Raw genomic sequence first — 27,748 nt, 5'->3', positions numbered from 1 at the left:
AGTGAGACATGATCAACAAGAATGTAGAAGTGAAAATAATACAAGTACACATCTTCAGAGTATATGTCTTCATTTGGTGAGAGCCTATGTTTATTTAGTAGAGTCAAAAGTGTGAAATGAAATATATCAAAACAGATCTATTGCAGAATCTGCTTACAGACCTTTGAACCGTGTTATAGTTTCTCCTTCTCCTCCCACTCGACCTGATTCATGTTTGATCTTTATTCAAGACGTCATCAACACGTCACTCTCCCATAATCCTGTTTTTTCACTGCCACCGGCACAAACCCACTGCTCTCTACTTACTTACTTCTGTTATTTTGTTCATCAGTGACACATGTAGGATTGAGCAGTGTTCTGAAGTCACTTTGGCACATTTGAAGACTCCACACTCACTGGTGTGATGTGATGTGTCCATCAGAGACCCACAGCTGCACAGCTCTGATGTTTACAGTGATGTACTGTGAGGAGAACCTGTCTCACACCACACTGATGTGTGTGTCACTCTGAGCTGGCTCTACACATTATCAATCTGTTCTCACTGGAAGAGATCACAAAACACAGAGCATCATGACGACTGTTTGAATGTGACTGGTGGAAGTGTCACAACAACAGAACAAGCCCAAACATCAAATTGTATTTACATCCAGATGAGAGAAAAGCACAGACATCTTCTCTATCCACAAATGCACAAAGCTCGTCCCTTCTGCACATTTCATTTTTCATAAACTAAATATTTTGTATTGGCACTAAAATAGGGAGCAGCCAAGATGGATTCTCATGAGTTTCTTTCTTTAAGTTGTTTTTGCGATCCACAGGTGTCAGAATGATGTAAGTGTACAGAGGATAACTACAACAGAACGATGCTACGTAGACTGACTCCAAATCCCTCACATTTTTGGAACAACATAAAAGAATTACAATCATTTAAAGTCATGTTTGTCTTTTTCAGCTGATTTTTAGATGTATGAATTTGTCCCACACTCACAGAAATGACCCTACAATTGTGACTAGTTTGTGACTTTAAAATTCCTCAAATTTTCTACATTTAATTAAACTTTCCTTAAGATTTCTCTTCATTTCTACTGTTTTTTTAATTGACAGTTAAACAAATGTTCTCTCATAAAATAAAATGGAGGCTGGTGCTGGACACTCTGTATTACTGAGTCTGGTCCTGCTCATAACACCAGCTGACTCCACACTTTCTCACTTTGTGAATTATTTTCCCAATCTTCCCTGAGGACATTTGATAAATAATGTATGTCCAAGTAACTCCAGGAAGTGTCTGCAGGGAAATGAGGAGGAGAGGAGGAGTACAGGGAGACAAGGAGGAGAGGAAGAGTACAGGGAGACGAGGAGGAGAGGAGGAGTACAGGGAGACAAGGAGGAGAGGAAGAGTACAGGGAGACAAGGAGGAGAGGAAGAGTACAGGGAGACGAGGAGGAGAGGAAGAGTACAGGGAGACGAGGAAGAGAGGAAGAGTTCAGGGAGACGAGGAGGAGAGGAGTACAGGAGACAGGGGAGAGAAGGTTCAGGGAGAGAGGAAGGAGGAAGAGTACAGGAGACGAGGAGGAGAGGAAGAGTACAGGGAGACGAGGAAGAGAGGAAGAGTTCAGGGAGACGAGGAGGAGAGGAAGAGTACAGGGAGACGAGGAGGAGAGGAGGAGAGGAAGAAGAGGATCAGGACTGAGACATGCAACTGATTTTAGTGATTTTACTGTTTTGTGTAGAACACACTCTGAATCTCAACTGGACTTCTTGGTAAATCAAAAATAGGAGCATCTTGATATGTGTCATATAAATGTTGTGCATGTTCCACCTTTTGATGTCATGTGGTGATACAGGAAGTGCTCCACTGTATTTAAACTCCACACACCATCACTAAAATCATTTGGATATTTTCAGCCCTGGAATTCTACTGTCTTCATAACTAAATGTAAAAGGAGCTGCTAACTTGAAAACTACCTCTTCATGACATCATAAGGTGGAAAAAAGCATTTTGAGCTTTGCAGATGTAGTCAGATGAATAATAAAGTGTTAGTCAAACATGTGAATGAAACAAAAAAACATCTCCAGGTTTGTTTTTGATGAGGAAACAACATTATAACATGACTTAAAGCTCAGAAGAGTCCATTTAGCAGAACATGGCCTCTTTATCATTCATGATGGTTTCCTCCTGGTGCTGTTTTCACCAATAACTCATGCAGCCAATTACAGAAAATTGCACTGGATATTAATTAGTTCCTACAGCTCTCATAAAGCACCCTATGGCACATTGTCACATGCATGTTTTTCTGGTCTGGAACAAGCTTTGGAACGAGTCTGTGTAATCCCCCAGGAGCACAGGCAGCTCCCACAGCAAAAGCACCTTCTATTCAGTCCCATCGTACAGTCTGACACTTAGATGCAGACGTCACCTGTTTGTTATTAGGTTCTTTTTTCAGACCTAGAGTTTTGTTTCATACCTGACAGTTTCGACTGCTCACTAGTGTCTTCCTCAGAGTCACATGATGTTGCTGTGACGTGTCGCTCAGTTGATTTAAACAGGTTTTGGTTCTGTCTTCCTACCGGTGGAGGCAGGACGACAGCACCACCTACAGTCCCACTTCCTCAGGACAGTATCCCAGGTGTGTGAGAGTAAAAAAGCCCCTCGTCCCGGTTTATCGTCCCGTGGGCACGATTCAGTATTTTGGTTGCCTCCAGCGACAATGTTTGTTTTCCTCTGTCCCAGTGATGTTTGCTCCATCCCAGTCCAGAATGTGCTTCTCTCTTTTACGATGGTCAGAAATGAACAATTTGAGTTGTTCCTGTTCTGCTTTGTGTTTTGCTGCTCGTGTGCACGCCTTCACTGTTTCCTTCTCACATTCTGATCTGTGCTCCTTTTTGCATGGACTGAACGTCCTCCCTGTTTCCTCGATGTGTGTTTTATTGCAGGACATGCAGGTGTTTCGTATATGACGTTACATTTATGCTCCGGTTCTATTTTGTCTTTCGGGTGGACAGTGTTGGGGAGTAAAATATTACATGTACCAATATTACATAATTAGAGTACAAATTATGAGTTACTGTTTCAGTGAGTGGTAATTGGATTACAGTTACTTTGTTGAAATAAATGGATTAGATGGCGGTGTTTTCCTGTTTTCACATTTTGGGCTAAACCAGGTCTAAACCAGGACTAAACCAGGTCTAAACCAGGTCTAAACCAGGCCTTAACCAGGACTAAACCAGGACTAACCCAGGACTAACCCAGGACTAAACCAGGACTAAACCAGGACTAACCCAGGACTAACCCAGGACTAATCCAGGACTAAACCAGGACTAAACCAGGACTAAACCAGGTCTAAACCAGGTCTAAACCAGGACTAACCCAGGACTAACCCAGGACTAACCCAGGACTAATCCAGGACTAAACCAGGACTAAACCAGGTCTAAACCAGGACTAAACCAGGACTAAACTAGGACTAAACCCGGACTAAACCAGGACTAAACCAGGACTAACCCAGGACTAACCCAGGACTAAACCAGGAATAAACTAGGACTAAACCAGGACTAACCCAGGACTAAACCAGGACTAAACTAGGACTAAACCCGGTCTAAACAGTATGAGACCTAACAGTAGGTGGACATACTCATATAAATTTCTCATTTCTGATATAAAAATAATTTCTCTATCAATAATATTTTTAATCTGGTTAAGTCAAGACTGGACTTTTTATTTTCTTTTACCAGATAAAACATCTTATGTTCAGATTTCCTGGTCTTTGCTTCTCTACAGTAAAACAAAAGTCTGTTCATGGAGACTTGGGCTCAACACACAATTTGAGGAGAAAAAACAAGAATTTTCAGAATGTGGTTGATACATTCATGTAGTTTTAAAAAGCATGACAATATCAAGTAATCCAAAGTATTCAGATTACATTACTCACTTTAAGTAATTTAATGGATTATGTTACAAACTACATTTTATGGTATGTAATCTGTAATCTGTAGGGGAATACATTTTAAAAGTCACCTTCCCAACACTGCGGGACGAGGAGTTGAGTCTAAGTCTGAGTTTTCTGTTCTGTTTCACTGGTGTGTTCATATTGTGTTCTTTCATCACCCTCTACAATTTTTCTGTTATGCCCCTGATGTAAGGTATTGTTCCCATGCTTGTGCTCCTTTTTTCTGTTTTGTTTTTGTTTCTCTGGTTCTGTTTTTCTTTCTCTCTAACCTGTTGTTTCCCTTTGTTTATTGCCCATTTTGGGTATTGGCATTGCCTTAGCGCATTGTGAATGTGTCTGTCTTCTTCCTGTTTGTCAGTCAGTTTGCTGAAACTGTCAGGTATGAAACAAAACTCTAGGTCTGAAAAAAAGAACCTAATAACATAAAATATCGAAAGACAACACCTGGGCAGTGATTTTAAAGCTCCTGTATTGCACTAAATGGATTCTCTCGAGTTGTAAAGCCAAGTTATAATGTTGTTACTTCATCAAAAACATACATAACTCTTTATTATTAGTCTGTCTACATCTCCAAAGCTCAAAATGTTCTACTCCACCTTGTGATGTCATGTATGTAGTGGTAGATTTTAAGTTGACAGCTCCATGTCTGAAATTATCCAAATGATTATAGTGCAGGTGTGTGGAGTGTAAAAACACAGTGGAGCACTTCCTGAGAGTTTCCAGTTTGAGAGAGTTGAGAGTTTGTGTGTTAAACATGTGAATGAAACAAAACACAACTCCTGCCCCAGAGGGAGGAGTTTTAAAGTGAAACTGCTCTGACTTTCTCTGTGGTCTGTTAACGGGCTATAGGCTCATTATGGGTCGTTAAGGGCCTATTATAATTTGGCTGACTGTCCTTCAGCTCTGTTAAGGACCTCATTACCCTTTGATTGGCTCCATCTCTCACTATTTCAAGGTAAACAGCTGCTGTCTTACTCCACCGTAGGGATTCTCTTTCTTCACAAAAACCCTTCTTTCATACACTTCTCTTTCTCAACAACCCCCTTGTGCTTAAACTGTGCACTTCACCATCTTCAAATGAGCAGTTTGTGGCTTTAAAAGACCAATATTGGGTTATTTTCTGATCTATGCTATAGTGTAGTTTCTTCATCACAAACAGACCAGGAGTTGTGTTTTCTTTCATTCACACAACTTTTTTAGGCTGAGTTCTTCTCTCAAACAGAAAAAAACAAAACAAAAAACAAACAAACAAAACAAAAAAAAAAAAAAAACTGTTCCACCTTCCACTGTGTTTTTAAACTCCACACACTTCACTAGAATCATTTGGATGATTTCAGACCTGGACTTGCCGATCTCTACTGAACTAAACGTAAAAGGAGCTGTTCATTTGAAAACTATCACTTCATGACATCACAAAGTGGAACAGCATTTTGAGCTTTGGAGACAGACTGATAATAAAGAGTTACTCAAACATGTGTGAATGAAACAAAACACAAGTCCAGGTCTGTTTTTGAGATGGTAACAGTATTCTAACATGGCTCAAAGCTCGCAAGAGTCAATTGAGTGTCATATAAGACCTTTAAGTTGAAGTTGGACCGTAGACACCAGCACAAACACAGATCGGATATATAACGTAGGGTATTCACTGGAATAAACTCATTACAGTCAAGACATTCTCATTGTGGCAATACAAATAAACAGTGTTATCCTAACTCCCTAAATGATTGGCATTTTGTTTTAGAAAAAAGCCCTACAGCCTTAAATTTAACCAAATGAACTGTTATTAATCCTAATTCCAACCCTAACTTTAACCTCATACTGAAATAATGTCTCAAAAATAAACAGTTGCTAAAAAAACAGAAGAGCTTTGTGTCCAACCCATAGACTGTATGGACATAGCCAACCCGCTAGCCTCTGTGTTCCAAATAGGAAGTGTTCATGGGGGCACGTCTAGCTCCATTAATTCTGTCTCCATTCACATTCCATTGAAAAATTGTCTCCCCTCTCTGTAACTTGTGCTGTGAACCTTGTCATTTTGGTTTCTAAATGTTTGTATTAACCCACTTTACATGATCCTGTTTTTTGTTTTGCTATTTTATCCTTAAATAAATTCCTATTCCTAATGTGGAACTCATCTTCAGATTCATCCCTATAAGTGCAGGCCTGATGAGCTTCATTTGACTGGAGCAGAGCAGTATGGGTGATGTTACATTCCCTGTCCACTTCTTTATACAGAAGTGGTTTAACCAGAAAATGAAATAATTAATGTCACAAACTAGGGAAAAACAAAGTAAAAATCTTAACTGGGATGATCTTAACACTGTAGTGAAATGTGCAGTGTAACGTGTAACACGTGTAACACATGTAACGAGTGTAGTGTGTGTAACGTGTGCAACATGAGTAATGTGAGTAACGTGTGCAGCGTGGGTGTAACGTGTGTAAGCATGTGTAATGTGTGTAAAGTGTGTAGTGTGTGTAACGTGTGTAGCATGTGTAATGTGTGTAAAGTGTGTAGTGTGTGTAGCATGTGTAATGTGTGTAAAGTGTGTAGTGTGTGTAACGTGTGTAGCAGGTGTAATGTGTGTAAAGTGTGTAGCGTGTGTAACGTGTGTAACATGTGTAGCGTGTGTAACGTGTGTAGCATGTGTAATGTGTGTAAAGTGTGTAGCGTGTGTAACGTGTGTAGCGTGTGTAACGTGTGTAGCATGTGTAATGTGTGTAACATGTGTAACGTGTGTAACGTGTGTAGCATGTGTAATGTGTGTAACGTGTGTAGCATGTGTAATGTGTGTAAAGTGTGTAGCGTGTGTAGCATGTGTAAAGTGTGTAAAGTGTGTAACGTGTGTAGCGTGTGTAACGTGTGTAGCATGTGTAAAGTGTGTAAAGTGTGTAGCGTGTGTAACGTGTGTAGCGTGTGTAACGTGTGTAGCATGTGTAATGTGTGTAACATGTGTAGCGTGTGTAACGTGTGTAGCATGTGTAATGTGTGTAACGTGTGTAGCATGTGTAATGTGTGTAAAGTGTGTAGCGTGTGTAGCATGTGTAAAGTGTGTAACGTGTGTGTGTAACGTGTGTAGCATGTGTAAAGTGTGTAAAGTGTGTAGCGTGTGTAACGTGTGTAAGGTGTGTAGCGTGTGTAACGTGTGTAGGATGTGTAAAGTGTGTAAAGTGTGTAGCGTGTGTAACGTGTGTAAAGTGTGTAACGTGTGTAGCGTGTGTAATGTGTGTAAAGTGTGTAACGTGTGTAACATGTGTAACGTGTGTAGCGTGTGTAACATGTAAAGTGTGTAAAGTGTAGTGTGTGTACGTGTGTAACGTGTGTAGCATGTGTAAAGTGTGTAACGTGTGTAGCGTGTGTAACGTGTGTAACGTGTGTAACATGTGTAAAGTGTGTAACGTGTGTAACATGCGTAGTGTGTAACGTGTGTAGCGTGTGTAGCGTGTGTATTGACTGATGTGCTGTTGTCCCAGTGTTGGAGGAGGTGTGAGGCTGGCTGCAGTCTCAGACATGGAGCCCGTACAGCCTCAGTTCCACCTGGATCTCTGGACTCTGTTCCTGCTCCAGTCCTGGACCCTGGATCTGGGACGGGCCGTCGTCATGGTAACTGCACTTCTAATCAGCTCAGTGTGGGCCAGAAGGCACTCCTTCTATAATGAATATGGACACGTGTGAAAAGGTCCAAGCTCCTGTGCAGCTCTGGGCCAGAGGCTGAAGCACTGCCCACAGAATTAACCTCTCATCATTAAAGATGATTTCACATCAAATGTCGAAATAAAATTACTCAATTCAAACTGAAGCGGTCTCTGAACCCTTTGGAGCACACAGGAATATTTAGACTCTTTGTAAAGCTAAGACTGTAGTTTTGGTCTCTATTGTCTGCTGGTAGGTCTGCTGCGGTAACTACTATATCAACTTATCCTTCAATGTGAAAGCAGGAACTGTACTCTACTGTACTGTGTACTGTATTGGGGCTCAGTATTTATCAATATTTAACAGAATGTTTAGCATGGATTATCTTGCATTATTGCATTATTGTAAAACATGCTACACAGGTCTCCAGGAAAAACAGCTGACAGCTAAGGTCAATTAAATAAAATTAATCAATGAAACTGTCCAGGGACGACAGGTGGAAATGAGCACTGGAGCTACAACCTGCTACAAACATCTCTCCTGTTAAGGTTCATGTAGATTGTGCACTGTCCCTGTCTCATTAAATAAATAAACTAAACTTTTTTTTTTTTTATTGTGTCACTTGCATAAAGTAGTTATTCAGTATTATTGCCGTTTATCGTTGTATATCTCTGTAACAATATACTGTGCTTCTTCATATGTTCTCGTGACAGACTAACCAAGATCCCAACTGGGATTCTGGTGGACAAAAAGTAAAAAAGCAACAACGATGAGCTAAAAATTGAAATTTTATATTGTTTGATATTCCAATTCCTTTAAACTGGCCCAAGCAGGATAATAAAAAAAGGTAAAACTGCAGTTGGGAGATAAGAAAAGTAAGAAAGAATATTTGTTGGTTTTTGACAAGTTTAATTTCAAAGCTGGAGCTTTTACAACAAAAAATGAGATTTAGGGATTGGTACAAAAAAGGGCAAATTCAAAGACTTAGTTTGTATTTGTGGGTTTGGACTCCAACATTTATCAAGATTATTTCCAAATTTAGTCCCAGTTCAGTCCCAGTTGTGATGTGGTCTATGGGCAAGTGTGAACACAACCCGACAGTACCACTTATGACTGACCTCCACATGATTTTACCTGTGATCCCTAAATGAAAATCCTGCTTATCTTTCAGTGGCTGTTTCCTTTTGGTTGGTTTCCTCTGAATCGCCCTGGTCCAGCAGAGTTTCTCCACCTGCTCTACTGCTGCAGCTCTCCTCTCGTTCTCTTCAAGGTACAGTGCATCTACTGTGTATACTGCTTATACTGCATATACTGCTTATACGTAATATACTGCTTATACGTAATATACTGCTTATACTGCATATACCGCATCTACTGCACATACTGCTTATACTGCATATCCTGCATGTACACCATCACACTATCAATAAAGGTCACTCTCTCAATTATTTGACCAAAAACTTGACAAAAATGTATCTCTCTATTTAATTTTTCATGTTTGTGTGTGGTTTATTTTTCTATATTGGTGTTTTTGTACAAGTTTTGTATGAAACAAAAAAAAAAAACTTCGAACAAAACATGATAATATGAAATAATTCTAGGAAATACTGACACAAGAAATCAGTTGGAAACTTCAAATATCATGTGGCCTAAATGAACAAATATAATTCTATAAAAAGCTCACAGGATATTGTGCCTGACTAAAGGTAAAAAAGCAACAACAAAAAGTAAAATGTGAAACTGTGACATTCCAGTTCCTTGAGCGCTGCCCGAGGACTTTACCTGACTGCCTGGTTCACCTGGGCATCACCGTGGTCGCCATGGGAACCACAGCTCACCTGGTGACGGACTCTGTGATGCTGCGATTGGTCCAGGCAGGATACGAGCTGCACCTGTCAGTCCGGGAGAACGAGATTATGAAAAACCTCACAACGTTACAGCTGGTCAGTCACAACATTTTACTGCTTCATAATGAACTACTGAACCATTATTTCACACCATTTCAATTCATTATTTTTGGCTTTTTTTGTGTGTGTGTGTGTGTGTGATCCTCCTCCTCACTCCTACTTCTATCAAACCAAAGCTGGTACACTGTCTGAAAGCAGTAATGTTGACAGCATCTAGTGTTGGTAGATGTGGTATGTGGGAATACATGCATCCTGAATTTTGGACTTCCGGTCATCCTGCAATGCATACTGGGAAGGGTCCTCCAAAAAAGTGATCATCAACCTGCCATGTTTGTTTTCCCAGTGGGATGTGTCTATTGACAAAGTCGATCTTTTCAAGTCTTTTGAACCATTTCACTTTTGTTTCTGGTTCTGATATTATCATATTTTAGTTTTAGAATTCGGACATCGTCATTGTGTGGTTGTTGGATCGTAACAGCGGAAAATGGCTCGAGAAATGTGTTTGCGAACTCCATAGATGCAAAAGTGAATCAGATGTGTGTGACTGCAAACCTATGTTCAAACTGTTTCTCTTCCCAACGGAATTGAAAAATAGTAAAAGGTGAAGGCGTTGGGCAGGATTGATCCACAGATAGGACCAAAAAGGAAACATTTGACTGCCTAAATCATCCTGAGTTTACAATGAACATTTTGTATGTGGAGCCATCAAAGCAAAACCCCGATCCCTCGGTCAACCTAGGTTACGAATTTAAAAAGTCAACGCCAAAGCAAAAGGCACCAACTGTTCACCAAGAAACACCTTCCACTGCAAAGAGACCAAGATGTGATGTTTCTGTAAAACCACAAGTACAAGAAAGTGCAGCTCAGTCTGTTTGTCTTCTGCTCCTCTCACTTAACAAACGGGATCCCACTTTGTTGTCGCTCCACATACAACATGTTCACTGCAAACTCGGGATGATTTAGGCAACCAAAGATTACCTTTTTGGTCCTTCCCGTGGATCAATCCTGCCCATCACCTTCACCTTTCACTATTTTTCAATTCTGTTGGGAAGAGAAAGAGTTTGAACGGAGGTTTGCAGTCACACACATCTGATTCACTTTTGCATCTATGGAGTTCGCAAACAAATTTCTTGAGCCGTTTTCAGGATCCAAGAACTCGCAATTAACGATATCTGAATCACAAAACTAAAATATGACAATATCAGAACCAGAAACAAAAGTGATATGGTTCAAAAGACTAGAAAAGATCAACTTTGTCAATAGACACATCCCACTGGGAAATCAAACATGGCAGTCTTTTGAACCATATCACTTTTGCTTCTGGTTCTGATATTGTCATATTTTAGTTTTGGGATTCAGACATTGTAATTGTGTGGTTGTCCGGAAGTCCCAAATTCGGGATGCATGTATACAACACAAGCAGAAGCCTAATTAATACTTGCAAATATAGTTAGATTTAATGCCATACTGTGTAACATTCTAGACAAAGTAATCAAATCTACAAGTGCAATCAGAGACATCAACCTGGTCCTCATGAGGCGTCAGTGGGTCAGTTCATCAGCACAGAAGCAGTTTATGAGGAGCTCAGCCCATATTACATGATCATTATATCCACAATGTAATGTGTGTATGTGTACAGGCCCATGAACATTAGTGTGATGTTGGTCACACATGAGAATGTGTGTGTTTACTAGTGTGGAACCAAAATGTCATTCTTCATGAGTTGTGTGTAAGTTAGTTATGTGACTGTAGATCAGTGTATTGAAAACAGAAAAACAAGAAATGGAAATTATTTTTGTTCCAATTAGAATTTTCACAGCTACACTGAAAGAGAAAGAAACTGTTATAATTAGTGATTATCTGGAAAGCTATGAATATTTGACTATACAAATGCAGAGAATTATAAATGGATAATAATTTTTCTGAGATTTTGAGACACTCCCGTTGCTCGAGCTCCATCCTTCGAGAAGTTATGACCAAAAACGCATATTTGACCTTGGTTACCTTGATCTTCAAGTGACCTCGACCAGTTTCAACGTGTAACATCCAGTGTGTCCCGGTTATGTGTGCCAACTTGTGTGATGATTGGGTGAATGTTTTAGTTCGCAGATGGTTCAGAATTTGCCGAAATTGCCTAAATCCTTTATAATGGTGTTACCTTTCAATTGACCTCAGAGGGCTTGACCCACGTACCAAATTTGGTGACAATCGGTTCACAAATGGCGGAATTATTAAGGGTGGACAGACATACACACACACAGGATGAATCTAAAACCTGGTCAATCCTTCAGGGACCAGATAATGAGACATGAAGGAAGTGGAAATTACATTGTGCACCTTTTTTTTGTCCCTACAGGTCGATGTGTTTGAGCTCCTGGGTTACTATGACGACACAGTGGGCCATGTGATGTGGTGAGTGGACATGATCCGTAGCCTTTTACTCTGAGCTGTTTGCCCACTAACACCACGCTCTCAGATTCTACACTCGACCACTTCTTATGTCCTCTGGGTGGGTCTCCTTTCACAATCCAACAGCCCCGTAATCCTGAGTTTCATTATTAAAAGTCCTAATCAGAAACCCAACGTCAAATTCTATCTTCAAATTGACCATGCCACCGCCGAGACACTTCAGCTTCATGAAACGTGTAATTGCTTGTGCTGGTAAACATTGTCGAAGCAGACTCCCGTCACTCAAGAGCTACCACGAAAATGAAATGTCAAACAGAAAAAGTGGGTGTTGAGTGTTTGGAGCAGATCAGAGCGAGGCTGGTGTGTGTGAGGGCCGGACCGGTGTGTGTTTGTGGTGATAAGGAGAGCACGGGAACACAGCACTGTTCAAATGCCAACACATCACTGCTTCATTTTGACCGCTGGAGTTTCATCACAAATGACAGGATTTTTATAGCAGCGTCACATGCAGTACTAAAATATATTTATATATAATATCAGAAAGAAACTTAGTGGTTCATCTCATCTCTTCATGCAAATGTTATTGTTATTCTAGAAAAGTTCCACAGTGTGACATTAAACTTATCTAGCATGGTGACACCAGCTCGCCAAGTTACAGGTCACTATGTTACTAGGCTCACAGTCAAAATGCATGTTTTTCAAGAGATTAAAAACACCTGACATATAACTACAGTATTTTTCAGACAATAAGTCACACTTTTTTCATGGTTTAGTTGGTCCTGCAACTTATACTCCAGTATGACATATATATATATAAAAATGTTCACACAAGAGGGCGCTCTAGTCTTGTGTGTCAGTATCTGCTACTACTGTACCTCTGTCACTTTGTCCTTTACTGCACATGTCTCCTGCAAAAAAAAGCATTTGTCCTGCTGCAAGTAGTGAAATATTCAGCTGAAAACGGTAATCGAGCAGAAAGAAAGTCTGGAGTGAGCGAGGGACTGGCAAAAGGCAGGGATGGAGAAGCAACCATGACAGCTTCATGGAAGATGCACCATGAAACTTTCCTGAAGTCACTGGGTGGATGGACAAAGCCTGGACTTCAGTGACACCGAAACCATCCTGTCAGGATTCAGAAAGACCCAAATAATTCTAACTGGAACTGATGTTGAGTCTGACGACAGCGACACAGAAGAGGAAGCGGTGATCTGTTTACCTCTGGAGGTCGAGGCCGAGTTGCTCAGAAGTGACACCGAGGTTGAAGAATTGAATGGATTTAGTGACAGTCTGTTGTTCTCTCTTCTATTCTTATTACTAGAACTTGACTTTCAACAGGAAATGTCGGTTCCTGGTCTCTGATTTTATAAAATCCTTTTACCCCAAAAAGTGCGACTTATAGTCTGGTGCCACTTATATATGTTTTTTTCTTCTTCATTACACAATTTTTTGGCTGGTGCGATTTACACTCCGGAGCCACTTATAATCTGCAAAACACGCTTCATATGTAATGCTGTATTGTGGAACATTCCAGTCAAAATGATAACATCAGGAGTGCTTGTTTGTACTTGAGTGACATTTTTAGCCATTTAAATTCTCATTTTGGTTTTATTGTTTCTTTTAGAGGTTGCTAGAGCTAACCAAATGCAAATTCTATGTGAAGTGTTTTGCAGTGTCATAATGTTCTTGGAGGATTATAGATTGTGTACATATATGGGCATTCCGCCTCCATCGACATTGGATCCAATACACTTTGTATTGAAAAAACGTCGCCCCTCTCTGTTTTTTTATTTTGAGTTTTTGGGCCATAAATCAATTCCTTTTCCTCATATGGATCTGGAGCTGAACTTCACGGGTGACTTCACATTCTCTTAGTTCACTTTTTATACATTGTCTTTGGTAAGGATAGAACCACTGTCTCTTTGTTTGGTGGGCATATGCTTAAAGTACCTGATTTGTATTGTCTAATGTGAAAGCGAGTTCATTGAACCTGTTAGCAGTTGTGAGATGGTCCAGCAGTGGTTCAGTGTAGAGAAGGTTTTGATGGTGGACGGCTCTAACCATTTTACAATCTCGTCCAAACTGGTTCTTCACTTTCGTCACACATTCGTACCATCTTAAATATTCACCATGAAGAGTTCAGCACTTTTCAGAGGCCAGAGCAGAGTTTTGTCATTGCTAACAACAACTAGTCCACTAACAGCGCACTTCCTGCTGCACAGAAAATAAAAATAGGCAATGGACAAAAATTGGATACAACGACTATAACCCACTGAACCACCATTGCCCCAGTAATTTTATTTAACATATTTGTGTCTGTGTTTTACAGGTCTGTCCCATACTTCCTGGTGCTGTTCCTTTACTTTGGAGGATGTTTTTGTCACAAAAAACAAGAGCAGAAAATGCCTAGAGTCGCCTGGATCCTCGTGCTGCCAAACACACTCTACATCTGGTCAGAACTGTCACCTTTTGTTCAAGTTACAGTACAGGTGCTCTACCTAATGCCTAGATTAAAAACATGAAAAACTAAGAATTAGATCATTTTAAACAGTTTGCAGTGGTCCAAAGTTATTTTTCACATTCCTATAAACTCTTACAGGCCAGAGCAGAGTTTTGTCATAACTGTAACAACAACTAGCATGCTAACAGTGCACCAACTTTACTTCTTGGTTCATGGACGAAAAAAACACAATTAGATGGAGATGTGGTGGGTCGGTATCTCAATCACAGACTGTTGTTAATTATATTATTATTAAATATATGGGCCCGGTCAAGCAGAAGTAAACATCAAGGCCAAAAATTCAAGTTAATGCATCTGATATAAAAATGTATTGAACAGATATATATGTACTCTAGTTTATGAAACTGTTGACCTTTTTTCTGTATCATTTTTGGTTCTAAAGTTCCATATGTTTTAAACAGACCATGTATGAAACATGGAACAAAAATTATTTCCCAAATTTCAAAGACCTGCAAATCATGTAAATAAATGGATGTATTTCATCATATCTTGTGTTATTCCATCTTTGAACTGTTGATGAAGGTACAAAGATAAAAAAAAAAAAAGTATTTAAAATGATAAAAATGTTCTTGGAAGGACTGACATATTTTATAGAAATAGTTTCCTTTCATTTTGAAGTAATATTAAAGTATTCGGAAGAAAAAAAGTTGACAAATGATGTAAAATCCTGCACCTTCTACTTGTTTGCACAATTTTCCCTCCGTTACTTTTCCCTCCGTTACCATGACCTTTCTTAATAAAAAATCTCATGACTCAAAAAGTAAGAGTTTTTTCAACCTAATCTTGTACCATATGGTAGAAAACTATATGAAGCAAATATTCAAACCAGTTTGTTAAGGATATGTAAGTGAGAACCAAGAGTTATCACTGTTTGGATTTATTGCCCAAAAAGTGCTGCATATTTCATTCCCTCTGTTACCGACATGAGTTTTAAAATTTTTTATCAACAACTTGAAAGAATATCACAGGTTTAACTTGACCCTGTTGGAGTGTAACTCTTTCCTACATTCTGATACTTTACTTATTTCAATAGTCCCTCTAGTTTCTGAATAAGAGACATTTGAATGTCAAAAATCTGCCCCTGTTTCCCTCCGTTACCACTTGACCGGACCCAATTCCAAATGTTCTGTCCACTTCCTTTCAGAGCTTTTCCGATGCTTGTGCTGCTTCCACACATGTATTTTCATATTAAAGCATTTGACCAATCACATTTCAGCTGTCACTTGTTGCTAGGCAGAGTCAAAGTCCTAGAAGTGTATCTGAGGCCTTCACAATCTGTTCTGCAGGAACTCGAACACAAAATAAATGTCTATGAAACTTTTCAACCAACCAGATTTTGAGTTGGTGTCACCAGGACCTTTAGCAGTGAACGACATCACCAGATTCAGAGCAGCTGATTGGACAGTCAGAGAGTGAACCAGCCAAAACAGCAAACTGCATCTGTAGCAGAATCAGGACTAAACCAGGACTAAACCAGGACTAAACCAGCACTAATCTTGGACTTGAGAGAGAGCAAGAGAAAGAACCCCGAGCCCATGGAGCAGGCGACAGCTGCACTGAGCACCCTGCGGCGTGGAGCCAAGCCTCGTGCGGCCCCCTGTGATCACAACAAAGAGCCACCTCCTATGGAGAGCTACACATCGTATTAGCGAACAGAGGATTTTTTTTCCTTTGAACCAAGATCATTATGTGATGTTATCAAATCCTACCTGTATCACCAATTAAGAATGTAAAACTGGAGAAAGACGTGTGTACAGAGCAGAGAGTGTGGTGGTGGTGGTGGTGAAAATGGAAGCTGACTGGCAAAATGGTATCTTCAAAATAAATGATTAAGGATGACTCAAATATGCACAGTTCACTCCAAATAGAACTTGGAAAGGGAAAATGAGGAGGGGAAACAGCGATAAAATGGTTAAAGGCTCTGAAAAGTTGCAGAATATGTTTGCTTTCAATCCATACTTCAGAACATTATGGAGATAAGTTTAACAAGTTTAACGCTATACTGTGGAACATTATATAACAACATTTCCATGGAAACAAGCAAGTGGAGGTCCTACTACCAGGCCAATTATGAGTCAGGTTTGTGGAGATGCTTCAGGACAATAAAATAAAATGTAAAAACATATTTCTTGACTGTAAAGTTACACACTGTGACTCAACTAAACCCAGACTAACCGAGCACAACTCTGACAGAGACTATTAGCCCAACGGGAGAGTCACACTCGTCTACCTGTGAACTCTGGTCTTATGTAAGGAGAGCACATAGAAGGATGCAGAGGACACATCAGCCGTGATCTTTTTTCTCTACATAGTGTTTCTAAAAATAACCCCACAGCGCCTCAGAGCTGCTTCAATAACCTTGACGACTTAATGAATGTAATTAGAGAAACACATGGGCCACGGTGAATATCCAAACGTGTTAAATTTAATGTACAAAGCGCAGGCCCATTAGTCTTTCACAATGCATGTCACATAAGGACGGCTGCGTTAGCTCCACATGCTAATTAGCGTGTTAGCGTGCCTCAGGTGGTAGAATTAGCATGCAGCTTTGATTCATGACTTTGTTAAACCTGCAGCGTGTTTTTTACTGGGCTCTACACTACACTGACATGATTAGCCCTCCCGGGAGAGTGTGACTAATAAGTTGTAGCTCTTTTAGCGTTATCTGAAAGCCCAAGGTTAGCTAACGCCTGCATGGACGGATGTATCTTATAGTTTGTACATGATAAGAGCAAAATGTACAAAAACAGAGCATGTATATAGAAATGGATATAGCTAACCTGCTAATTGCCGTGTTCCAAATAGGAAGTGAGCATGGGCGTGCACTTTGCATTGAAAAAAACAAACAAACAAAAAAAAAAACAACATTAAGAAAACATGAAATAGCAATATTTATAGTTTTCATTTGACTCGGTTTCTAAATGGCAATGCTCTCACTGGTATAAATCATACCAAGTTGACAGCTCCTTCATTTGTTATTATTGGCTCAGCAACCTGCTTGTCTCCACGGGGATGTTGTTCTTTGCCTGTAATGTTACACAGTATGCATTAAAGACGGTGGGTATTAACTGCTAACACATAATATGTTTAGATCATCATGTTACGTTTTGTTGTTTGAAAATGCTATATTCACATAAACAACATATTAACATGTTTTATTAGTTTCACTTTCATTTTTGATGCTATGAGTCAAAAGTTACTCCCCCTTCAGAGCATTACACATTACACATTACACAGCATCACATTAAATCTACTCCATATAGACAAGTTTCATTGTTGACAAAAGCGCGCGTTGCATGGTGGGAATTATTTTGGTCGGCGGCAAGAAACACTAATTCAACATGACGGACGGAGCGAGAAAGCACGTAAAGGGTATTGATCCCTGTTATTTATCCACTCTAACGACAGAGGACCCAAGACCATTTGACCAGAAATTGGTCATAAGCATCGATGGAGCCAAATCACCCTTTTCAACCCCGACAAAAGGTGGACCAAACCAAATTTCTGGTCAGAATCGCCAGCTACCTGGACAAATGACTTGGTGGAAACTCCTGGGCCATTCACAGCAGAAAAGATGAAAACCTCCAAGAGTCTCGATGTGTTGTTGAACTTGTTAGAGTCCACGGTTTGCTAGGATCTTCTACGTTTGCTCTGCAAATGTTTGAAAGCCATTTAATTCACCGTTAGCAGTTCTTTTCACTCAGAATACGAAAAAGACATTTTCCTTCTTCCGTGCTTCTATTTGTGCGTCCGACAATGCAGCAGGAATTTACCATTATCGGGGAGAAATACATGAGGTTACGCACTGTGTTTGACCACTACCGTGCTTCTTGCCTCCGACCAAAGTATTTCCCAGCATGCAACGCGGGCTTTTAATAACAATGACGTCAGCTGAAACTCGCCTACTGAATCAAGTTTGTGAAGGTGTAGTGTATTGTTGCAAATCATGCTTTTGTATATTTAGAGAAAACCGTGTCGTGTGGGAGCATGGATGATGTAAGCTTGTTCGCTGAGCACTGCACAGAACCTGAAAGCTGGGCTCAGGAGAGATCACTAAATTATTCAAACATGCATGGATGACATTTAAAACCTCTTCAAGCATGTTTTGATAAGGGGGAATCGTTATAATATGGTAGAAAGCTGCAAAAAGTAGATTTTTGCATCATGCCCCTTCAGGTAGAATATCTGCACCTTTTCTTTTTTCACACCCCCTTTTAGATGATATTTTAAAGGGCCCAGATTACTTATCTATCTCCATTTCCATCTCCATCTCCATCTCCATCTCTATCTCTATCTCTATCTATCTCTTCACTTCATGACATCACAAGGTGGAACAGAGCATTTTGAGCTTTTAGATGTAGACAAATTAATAATAAAGGATTATCATATTTTCCAGGCTATTGGACGCGCTCTTAAGCCTCCAAACCCATCAAAAAACGATCGCGACCCACAATCCAGAGCGCCCTATACACAAATCCACTCGGGTGTCCCAGCACGACTTCAGTAAACTACAAAGCCGCAGCACCCGCATTGCACGCAAACACACACGGAGCAGACAGCGACCGCACAACCAAACACACCCACAGACACACTCATCACTCCACGCCGACGAGAAACTGACCGGAAGAACGAACTGAAAAAGCGAGTGCAATGTGCCACTTCTAGACACGACTGAACAACTGAGTCACTGCGAACACGCCGACAATCCGTTGGTCCCAGACAGCACCCTCCCTACACGCCACAACTGAACAAAGCCCAGAGTCACCGTGAACGAACAAACAAAACTACTCACCCATCACACTGTTGTGTTTCCTTTAAAGTCCCACACGGTTTATTTGTGAAAAAAGTTTGAAAATAGACAATTTAATGACAGTGCGTTTTATAATCCAGAGCTCCTAAATACGGTACTTAAACATGTGTGACCTGGTTTAGACTTGGTTTAGTCCTGGTTTTAGTCCTGGTTTAGACCTGGTTTAGTCCTAGTTTTAGAGCTGGTTTAGATCTGGTTTAGTCCTGGTTTAGACATGGTTTAGCCCTGGTTTTAGGCCTGGTTTTAAACCTAGTTTTAGATCTGGTTTAGAGCTGGATTAGCCCTGGTTTTAGAACTATTCAGAGCTTGTTTAGTCCCGGTTTAGACCTAGTTTTAGAGCTGTATTTAGAGCTGGTTTTGTCCTGGTTTAGACATGGTTTAGACCTGGTTTTAAACCTGGTTTAGACTTAGTTTAGTCCTTTTTTTATACCTGGTTTAGACCTGGTTTTAGACCTGGTTTAGCGATGGTTTAGAGTTGGTTTAGCCCAGATTTTAGAGCTGTTTAGACCTGGTTTAGTCCTGGTTTTAGAGCTGGTTTAGACTTGGTTTAGTCCTAGTTTAGTCCTGGTTTAGACCTGGTTTAGTCCTGGTTTAGACCTGGTTTTAGAGCTGGTTTAGACCTGGTTTAGTCCTGGTTTAGACCTGGTTTAGTCCTGGTTTAGACCTGGTTTTAGAGCTGGTTTAGACCTGGTTTAGTCCTGGTTTAGACCTGGTTTAGACCTGGTTTAGTCCTGGTTTAGACCTGGTTTTAGAGCTGGTTTAGACCTGGTTTAGTCCTGGTTTAGACCTGGTTTTAGAGCTGGTTTAGACCTGGTTTAGTCCTCGTTTAGACCTGGTTTTAGAGCTGGTTTAGAGTTGGTTTAGAGCTGGTTTCGTACTGGTTTAGACATGGTTTAGAATCCAACTCCAGGTCTGTTTTTGAGGAGGTAACAATATTATATGACCTTTAATTATAGACAAATTACTCAATATTAATATCAATATATAAAATAACATTGTGGTATTATCCATTTTCAGTCTCCCTCCTTTACTGTGATCATGTGAACACACCTGTCATTGCTGCTACACCTGTCAGCGCGAGACAGGTGGTGTTGTCGAGGCTCTGGTTTCACTCAGGTGTGATCTGTGGACTCACCTGTGTCTGAGTCAGTGTGAGCGTGTGCATTATGTATGAGACACTGCACACACAGAGGAGCAGTAAGGACTCTTCACACAGTCCAGAGTGTGCTCTTTGTTTAACACTGCACTTTAAACACACAATATTAAACCTTGAATATCCACATGTATTCAGTTTTGGGGTTAAAGCAGCTTTTATCAGGCAGTAAAGTGAAACCGGGGGACAGGACTCTATACTGACTTTAGAAAGAATAATAATAATAATAATAATAATAATTAATTATTATTATTATTATTATAACTTGATTATTAGTTGCAGACAGTGATCATTAGCCTCATTTTTCACAAATGCTGCTTTTACAATATACCGTATTTTCCACACTATTAGTCACTCTGGATTATAAGACACACTGTCATTAAATGGTCTATTTTCAAACTTTTTTCACAAATAAACCACACCGGACTATAAAGTAAGTAAAGTATAAGTCTAAACCAGGACGAAACCAGCTCTAAAACTAAGACTAAACCAAGACTAAACAAGCTCTAAATAGTTCTAAAACCAGGGTTAATCCAGCTCTAAACCAGCTCTAAAACTAGGTCTAAACCGGGACTAAACCAGATCTAAACCAGCTCTAAAACCAGGACTAAACCAAGTCTAAACCAGGTCACACATGTTTAAGTATCGTATTTTCTGGGCTATTAGGCGCTCTGGGTTATAAGACGCACTGTCATTAAATGGTCTATGTTCGAACTTTTTTCACAAATAAACCGTGTGGGACTTTAAAGGAAACCCAACAGTGTGATGGGTGAGTGGTTTTGTTTGTTTGTTCGTTCACGGTGACTCTGGGCTTTGTTCAGTTGTGGCGTGTAGGGAGGGGGCTGTCTGGGACCAACGGATTGTCGGCGTGTTCACAGTGACTCAGTTGTTCAGTCGTGTCTAGAAGTGGCACATTGCACTCGCTTTTTCAGTTCTTTCCTCCGTTCCGTTCCTCGTCGGCGTGGAGTGATGAGTGTGTCTGTGGGTGTTTTTTTCATTTTCGTTCGTTTCGTTGTCAGCTTTGTAGTTTACTGAAGTCGTACACAAGAGTGGATTCGTGTATAGGGCGCTCTGGATTGCAGTTGTTTTTTGATGTGGTTGGAGGATTAAGAGCGCGTCTAACAGTCCAGAAAATACGGTACTTCAAATGTATAAACTTCATATTAAAGTGCACATAAAAGTAAGAAGTATGAAATATTTAGTATGAAGTTTGTGGCATAAAAACACAGAAAATACAAGCAAAAAATTTTATAACTATATCTGAATAATAGACAGCTGGATTGTCGGCGTGTTCGCAGTGACTCAGTTGTTCAGTCGTGTCTAGAAGTGGCACATTGCACTCGCTTTTTCGGTTCGTTCCTCTGTTCCGTTCCTCGTCGGCGTGGAGTGATGAGTGTGGCTGCGGGTGTGTTTCGCTACGCGGCCGCTGTCTGCTCCGTGTGTGTTTGCGTGTTCTGTGGCTTTGTAGTTTATTGAAGTTGTGCTGGGACACTCGAGTGGATTCGTGTATAGGGCGCTCTGGATTGTGGGGCGTACAGTTGTTTTTTGACGGGGTTGGAGGCTTAAGAGCATGACATATAGCCTGGAAAATATGATACTAATTCGGAGTTCTTCAAGAGGGGGGTGGTGGAGGTACTGCGGGGTGTCACGAAATCTTTGGTTGATTAGACTAGATTAATTTTTTTTTCTTAATTTTTGAAAGATGAGGATGAGGTGATTTTCAGTGGGCTCTGTCTGTTCACTCCTTTGTCACGTCTGTCTTTCTCTTTTTATTCCCTGGTCTCTTGCTCTTTGTCAAACTGCAAACACCTCGGTGCAGATTTAATCGTTTCTTCTGGGCTACATGTGAAGAATTCTGTTACAGCTTCACTTTTACACACGGCGGAACTTAAGTTCCGCACCTACTACTGCGCCTCGGGAAGGGGTCATGCAACTTCAAAGTCACACTTTGAGCCCATTTTCCGTGTTGTCGTTGGTTCATGGAGTCATGAGCGCACACAAAGTCCAGCTTAAACCTCAGGCCTGAATTAGCTTTGGTCAGACTTATTTCTGTCATGGAACGAGTTGAGGCTTAAACTGGAGATGGAGCTGGTTTGAGCTCAGGATTTCAGGATAAGTCTGAACTTGTGTAGCGACTTTGATAGAATTAGGGGTGTCAAATTATCATGTTAATTGCGATTCATTAATTAGAGTCATATTTAGCACATTATGTTTTTTAATCGCGTTAATCTCATTTTTAATTTCTAACTTTACTGTTTCTGTATGCGAGTTGCCTTATTATAAAATGTGTTTTTATGTGTTAGTGGGACAATAACACATCGCTCCCACAAAAAAGTTTAATTTTCATTCCTGTTCTCATCGCATCTGCAATAAACCTGCGATCTCTGAAAACATTGCGACACAGACACAGAACAGACTCACCTTCAGCATCAACATCCCTCTGTCACAGAGAGAACCCTCATATTCCACTGAGACGTGTCCTTTAGTCTCACAGAAGTTGAACCACATCAGCGCACAAGAGCATTTTTTTTTTTTCCTTTTCTCCGCTTAGTTTATGCAAATTAGCCATGTGGTTTTAAGTTTTGTTTCTGTGAGACTTCCACAAAGCTGCATTAAACACATGATAATGTCAAACAGCTGATGTGACTCTAGAGTGTTCATGTTTATATGTTGTAAAGTTGAGTTTATTTATTCAGATTAGTAATAGTAATAATAATGATACTGTGGAATGTAAGTGACTGCATCTGTTAAAGTTTGTTAAACAATAAATGACTTATTAAAGTCACTTTTTTAAAAATCTATATCAGTCTTTTGATCTGCCACAATATTGTAATAATGAATTTAAATGAAAATACCTCAAATTTAAGCTTTTCTCAGCAATTTATAGGTGAGATTGAAAAGAGATGAATCTGATTAATTAATTACAGATCATAATTAATTAATCTCTCAGTTTTTTTAATCGCTTGACAGCATTAGATAGAATACCCTCCTATTATTGAATGTACAATAACAGAGCAGCTGTTTATACATGACACTAGGCCTAATTTAATATAAAACACATTTATATGTCATAAATATAGTAGGGGCTCCCTGCTCCAGCTCTCCAAACCGTTTGGAGGTCCCTGGACTGAAAACTGTTGAAGACCCCTGCTTTCATTGCTCTAGCTGAAGTTTTTGTAGACGCTTAAACAATTTTGCTGAAAAGGTCGAGTGTCAGAAAAAGCCCATGTTACTATATTTTCCAGTATCTGTTGTGGTTTCCTCGTCACACACAGTGTTGGGGAGTAACAGATTACATGTACTGGCATTATGTAATCAGAGTACAAATTATGAGTAACTGTATTCAGTTACAGTTACTGTTTCAGTGAGTGGTAATTGGATTACAGTTACTTTGTTGAAATAAATGGATTACAGGGCAGCATTTTCCTGTTTTCACATTTTGGGCTAAACCAGGACTAAAACCAGGACTAAACCAGGACTAAACAGGACTAAACCAGGACTAAACCAGGACCAGAACCAGGACTAAACCAGGACTAAACAATATGACACTAACAGTAGGTGAACATAATTGAAGGCAGCAGTGATCTCAAAAAAAAACATTTCTCTATCAATAATATTTTTAATATGCTTAAGGAAAGAATGGACTTTTTATTTTCTTTTAGCAGATAAAACATCTCATGTTCAGATTTCCTCGTCTTTGCTTCTCTACAGTAAAACAAAAGTCTGTTCATGGAGACTTGGGCTCAGCCAATTTGAAGAGAACAAACAAGAATTTTCAGGATGTGGTTGGTACATTCATGTAGTTTTAAAAAGCATGACAATATCAAGTAAATCCAAAGTATTCAGATTACATTACTCACTTAAAATAATTTTATGGATTACGTTACAAACTACATTTTGGGATATGTAATCTGTAGGGGAATACATTTTAAAAGTCACCTTCCCAACACTGGTCACACAGACCTGGAGTTGTGTTTTGTTTCATTCACATGTGTCCACACACCTTCACTAGAATCGTTTGGATAATTTCAGGACTGGAATTGCCAGTCTCTGCTTGAAAACTACCACTTCATGACATCATAAGGTGGAGCATTTTGATCTTGGGAGATGTAGACAGCCATTCTACCATAGGCCACAAGGGTACATTCTAGGTAATACAGGACATTTCACTCTGGGCTCTGACCTCTGTGGTGGTTCTGACCCATAGAGTGTTCATGTAAACCTTTAGGTGAAAACACTATTTACTTATTTATATAAAAAAGACTTATGTAGCTCTTTGTCCCTGTACTGAACCCTGTGTGACTGTGGCAGGTTTGTGGTGACCGAGAGGCAGACCTTCATCCTTTTCCTCTTCACGTGTTTCGCCATGGTCGCCACGGTGATGCGGCAGAGGAGGCGGGGCTTTGTCACCGACGGCAACGGCCTCTTCATGATGCTCAGGTAAACAAATAAACAAACCCATAAACATTTGATCTATTCATAGGCCTGTTCTATATTTCTGCCTTTATTTTCCCGAGTATAGTCCAAGTGTATTTATAGAGCACTTTCAAAGTAACACAAGTCGAGCAGAGAGCTTTACACGCCCAGAGAACTTACAAACAAGACACAAAACAGAAAGAAAACTACAATAATCAAAACAAATATATGACAACCCTTCAAACTGGATTAAAATAGACTGTGTATGTATGTGTGTTTGCTGTTCTTTACATTTATTCAAATACAAAAAAAGTGTGGAAATATAGTATTAAAAAGTTGTCAGTAGTTGATAAAATGCTGTTGCTCGGAGCATTCAAAACATTTTAATAGATGTAATTTATGTTATATTTCCATACATTTTCCAGTAAACAAGCTCTCCATTATTTAGTGGACATTTTGAATAACTTCTAGGCTTTAGACTTTGGCACACAAAAACACACTGCGGTGGGATTGTTATGCAGATCTTAAACGGATTTATGTCCATCATAAACAAGAAATAATTCAAGAAACTTTTACATTTCTTCAGGCGGTTACCCTCAGTTTAACTCTGTCCTCCGCCTCCTCTGCTCTCCAACTTTATATTTGCACATTTAAATGTAGTATTAAAGAAGATATTATTCTTATCCTGTTGTTCCCTCATCATTTGCTTACTCAGTTGTTGTGTTTCGATCGATTTAGGCATGTTTGAATAATCCTGTATTATACTCCATCCCCCCAAAAAACATCCAACATAATCGAGGTCAATAAAAAAAATAAATAAATACAACAACATCTTGAAACAATATGTTATTGGTAAGAGCTTCCTCCATTAAACTCAATTTAAAACTATTTCAAAGAAGACATATTATATTAAATTGGCTTTTTCAGCTTTTAACCATGTGGAGTTGTACTTCATGTTGTGCCAGTTTCATTACGAAAGTCTTTGCCCCTGAGCCTCACAACACACTCCTCTTGGACGCCCATTCTGGGCTTTTCCAGAACGTTAGGGTTAGGGTTGGGGTTGGGGTTAACCTCGCACAGTTAAGTCCATACATCATCAGCAGACTTGTTTTAAAGGGCCCAAATTACACTATGTTCAGATCTCTGATCTAATGTAGTTTCCTCATCACAAACAAACCTGGAGTTGTGTTTTGTTTCATTCACACACGTTTCACACACACATCCTGCACATTTAGGCTGAGTTCTTCTCTCAAACGGAAAACACTCACCTTGTGATGTCACCATGTGGTAAAACCATGTAAAAGGTTTGTTTTTAAACTTCATACACCTTATTTTTATTTATACAGCACTTTTCACAGACATTTGTCACAAAGATGTTTTACAGAGCAGAGCGGAGCAGAGAGCAGAGCAGAGCAGAGCACTCACTCCAGACCCACAGGTGGTAAACCTCTATTGTAGCCACAGCTGCCCTGGGGCCTGACAGAAGTGAGGCTGCCAATCGGTGCTATCTGACCACCACTAACACTCACACACACACACTAACACTCACACACACACCACTTTCATACTAGGCAATGTGGATGACATGTCTTGCCTAAGGACACAACAACAGTTTTTGTGACTGGCGCCTCCTGTGGCTCCTGATTTTCCCAGTGTCTCCCATCCAAGTCCTGACCAGTCCCGGACCTGCTGAGCTTCTCAGATCTGACATGATCAGTCTTTGACAAGCCAGAGTGGCCGACCTATGACCTTCTCTACAATAATTTGGATGATTTCAGCCATGGACTTTCCAGTCTCTGAACTTGAAAACTATTGCTTCATGACATCACAAGGTGCTGGGAAGCTGCACCACATCAGAGTACGAGGAGCACTGAGGCTGTAAAATGATGTGTTCTTTTTTAATGAGATATATTTAAAGTCTCCTCTTGTACTTCACAGTTTCTCCATCGCTCTGTTGTTTGTACTTCTCTGGTCGTCCTGTTGGTGGCGTGATGAGGTCCTGAGGAGGAGACACAGGGGTCTGCTGTTGGTCCCACAGCCCAGAACTGTCCTCAGTCTCCACATCCACAAACTCATGTTCTGACAGAGACCAATCCAGTGGACACACCTGAACAACCAGCACTTCTTATGACAGACTGACTTATCTCTTACAGCTTTTAACCTGTTTTCATGTTGTTCCATCGTCACAAATGTCTCAGCTGTTCTATGTGTTTCATTTCATTCACACTTACTCCTGTGATCCACCAGATTTAGTTTAAGATTAAGGTACACTGTATTGTCTCTAAGGAAGTTGGTCAATGGACATAGCTAAACTGCTAATCAACACGTTCCAGATAGGAAGTGAACATGGGCACATTTCAGGCTCTATTGACTCTGGCTCCAATTCTCTTTCTATTGAAAAACAGTCCCCCCTCTCTCTGTACCTGCTGCTGTCAGGCTCCTCATTTTGGGCTTAAAATGTTCATATTAACTCACTCTACATTATCCTTGTTTTTTTTATTTTGTCTTTTTGTCTGTAAATCAAGTTATGAACATTAAAAAAAGACAAATCATGTGCCTTCTTTTCCCAAGATTGCCCCTTTTAGAGTTAGCTAGTTTGATTGACAGCATTACTAAGCATCTGTTCCCTGTCAAATCAGCGGTGCAGCCGGACTGGGGCGTTACCTTCAACAGCCTCACCCTTGATTGGCTCTTTGGCTGAGGAAACCTGTCAGGAGCGGCTTCCATCGCCAGATCTTGTACTAGTCTTGGTCAGAATTACATTAGCTGGAGGATTTGACGTGTTGTGCATGTTTGGGTTTGATGGGGAAACTGGAGTGCCCACAAGAAACCAGACACAGGGAGAAACATACGAAGTTCTCAGAGAAAGGCCCTGGAGTCAAACCTGGAACCTTCTTGCAGTGAGGCAATAGTCACACCTTTTTCAATGTTCTCCTGGTGTTTGGTGAACCTTCCCTGAT

At 40.1% G+C, this 27,748-nt stretch overlaps 1 protein-coding gene across 1 annotated transcript; it reads left to right on the top strand.

Moving 5' to 3' along the window:
• Positions 1-7,452: 7,452 nt before the first annotated feature.
• On the top strand, positions 7,453-26,871 carry cln6b (CLN6 transmembrane ER protein b). Its single transcript, XM_020923921.2, has 7 exons — positions 7,453-7,545; positions 8,747-8,845; positions 9,330-9,518; positions 11,839-11,894; positions 14,218-14,340; positions 24,684-24,812; positions 26,727-26,871. Exons 1-7 carry the CDS (start codon positions 7,453-7,455, stop codon positions 26,869-26,871), a joined length of 834 nt encoding a protein of 277 aa, XP_020779580.2.
• The last annotated feature ends 877 nt before the right edge of the window (positions 26,872-27,748 follow it).

Source organism: Boleophthalmus pectinirostris, unplaced genomic scaffold, assembly GCF_026225935.1.
Source record: "Boleophthalmus pectinirostris isolate CB_2022bp ecotype Guang Dong unplaced genomic scaffold, ASM2622593v1 HiC_scaffold_2, whole genome shotgun sequence".
Classification (NCBI taxonomy): Eukaryota; Metazoa; Chordata; class Actinopteri; order Gobiiformes; family Gobiidae; genus Boleophthalmus; species Boleophthalmus pectinirostris.
Note: the sequence above shows the minus strand (reverse complement) of the source record. Positions and strands in the feature narration are given on the sequence as shown.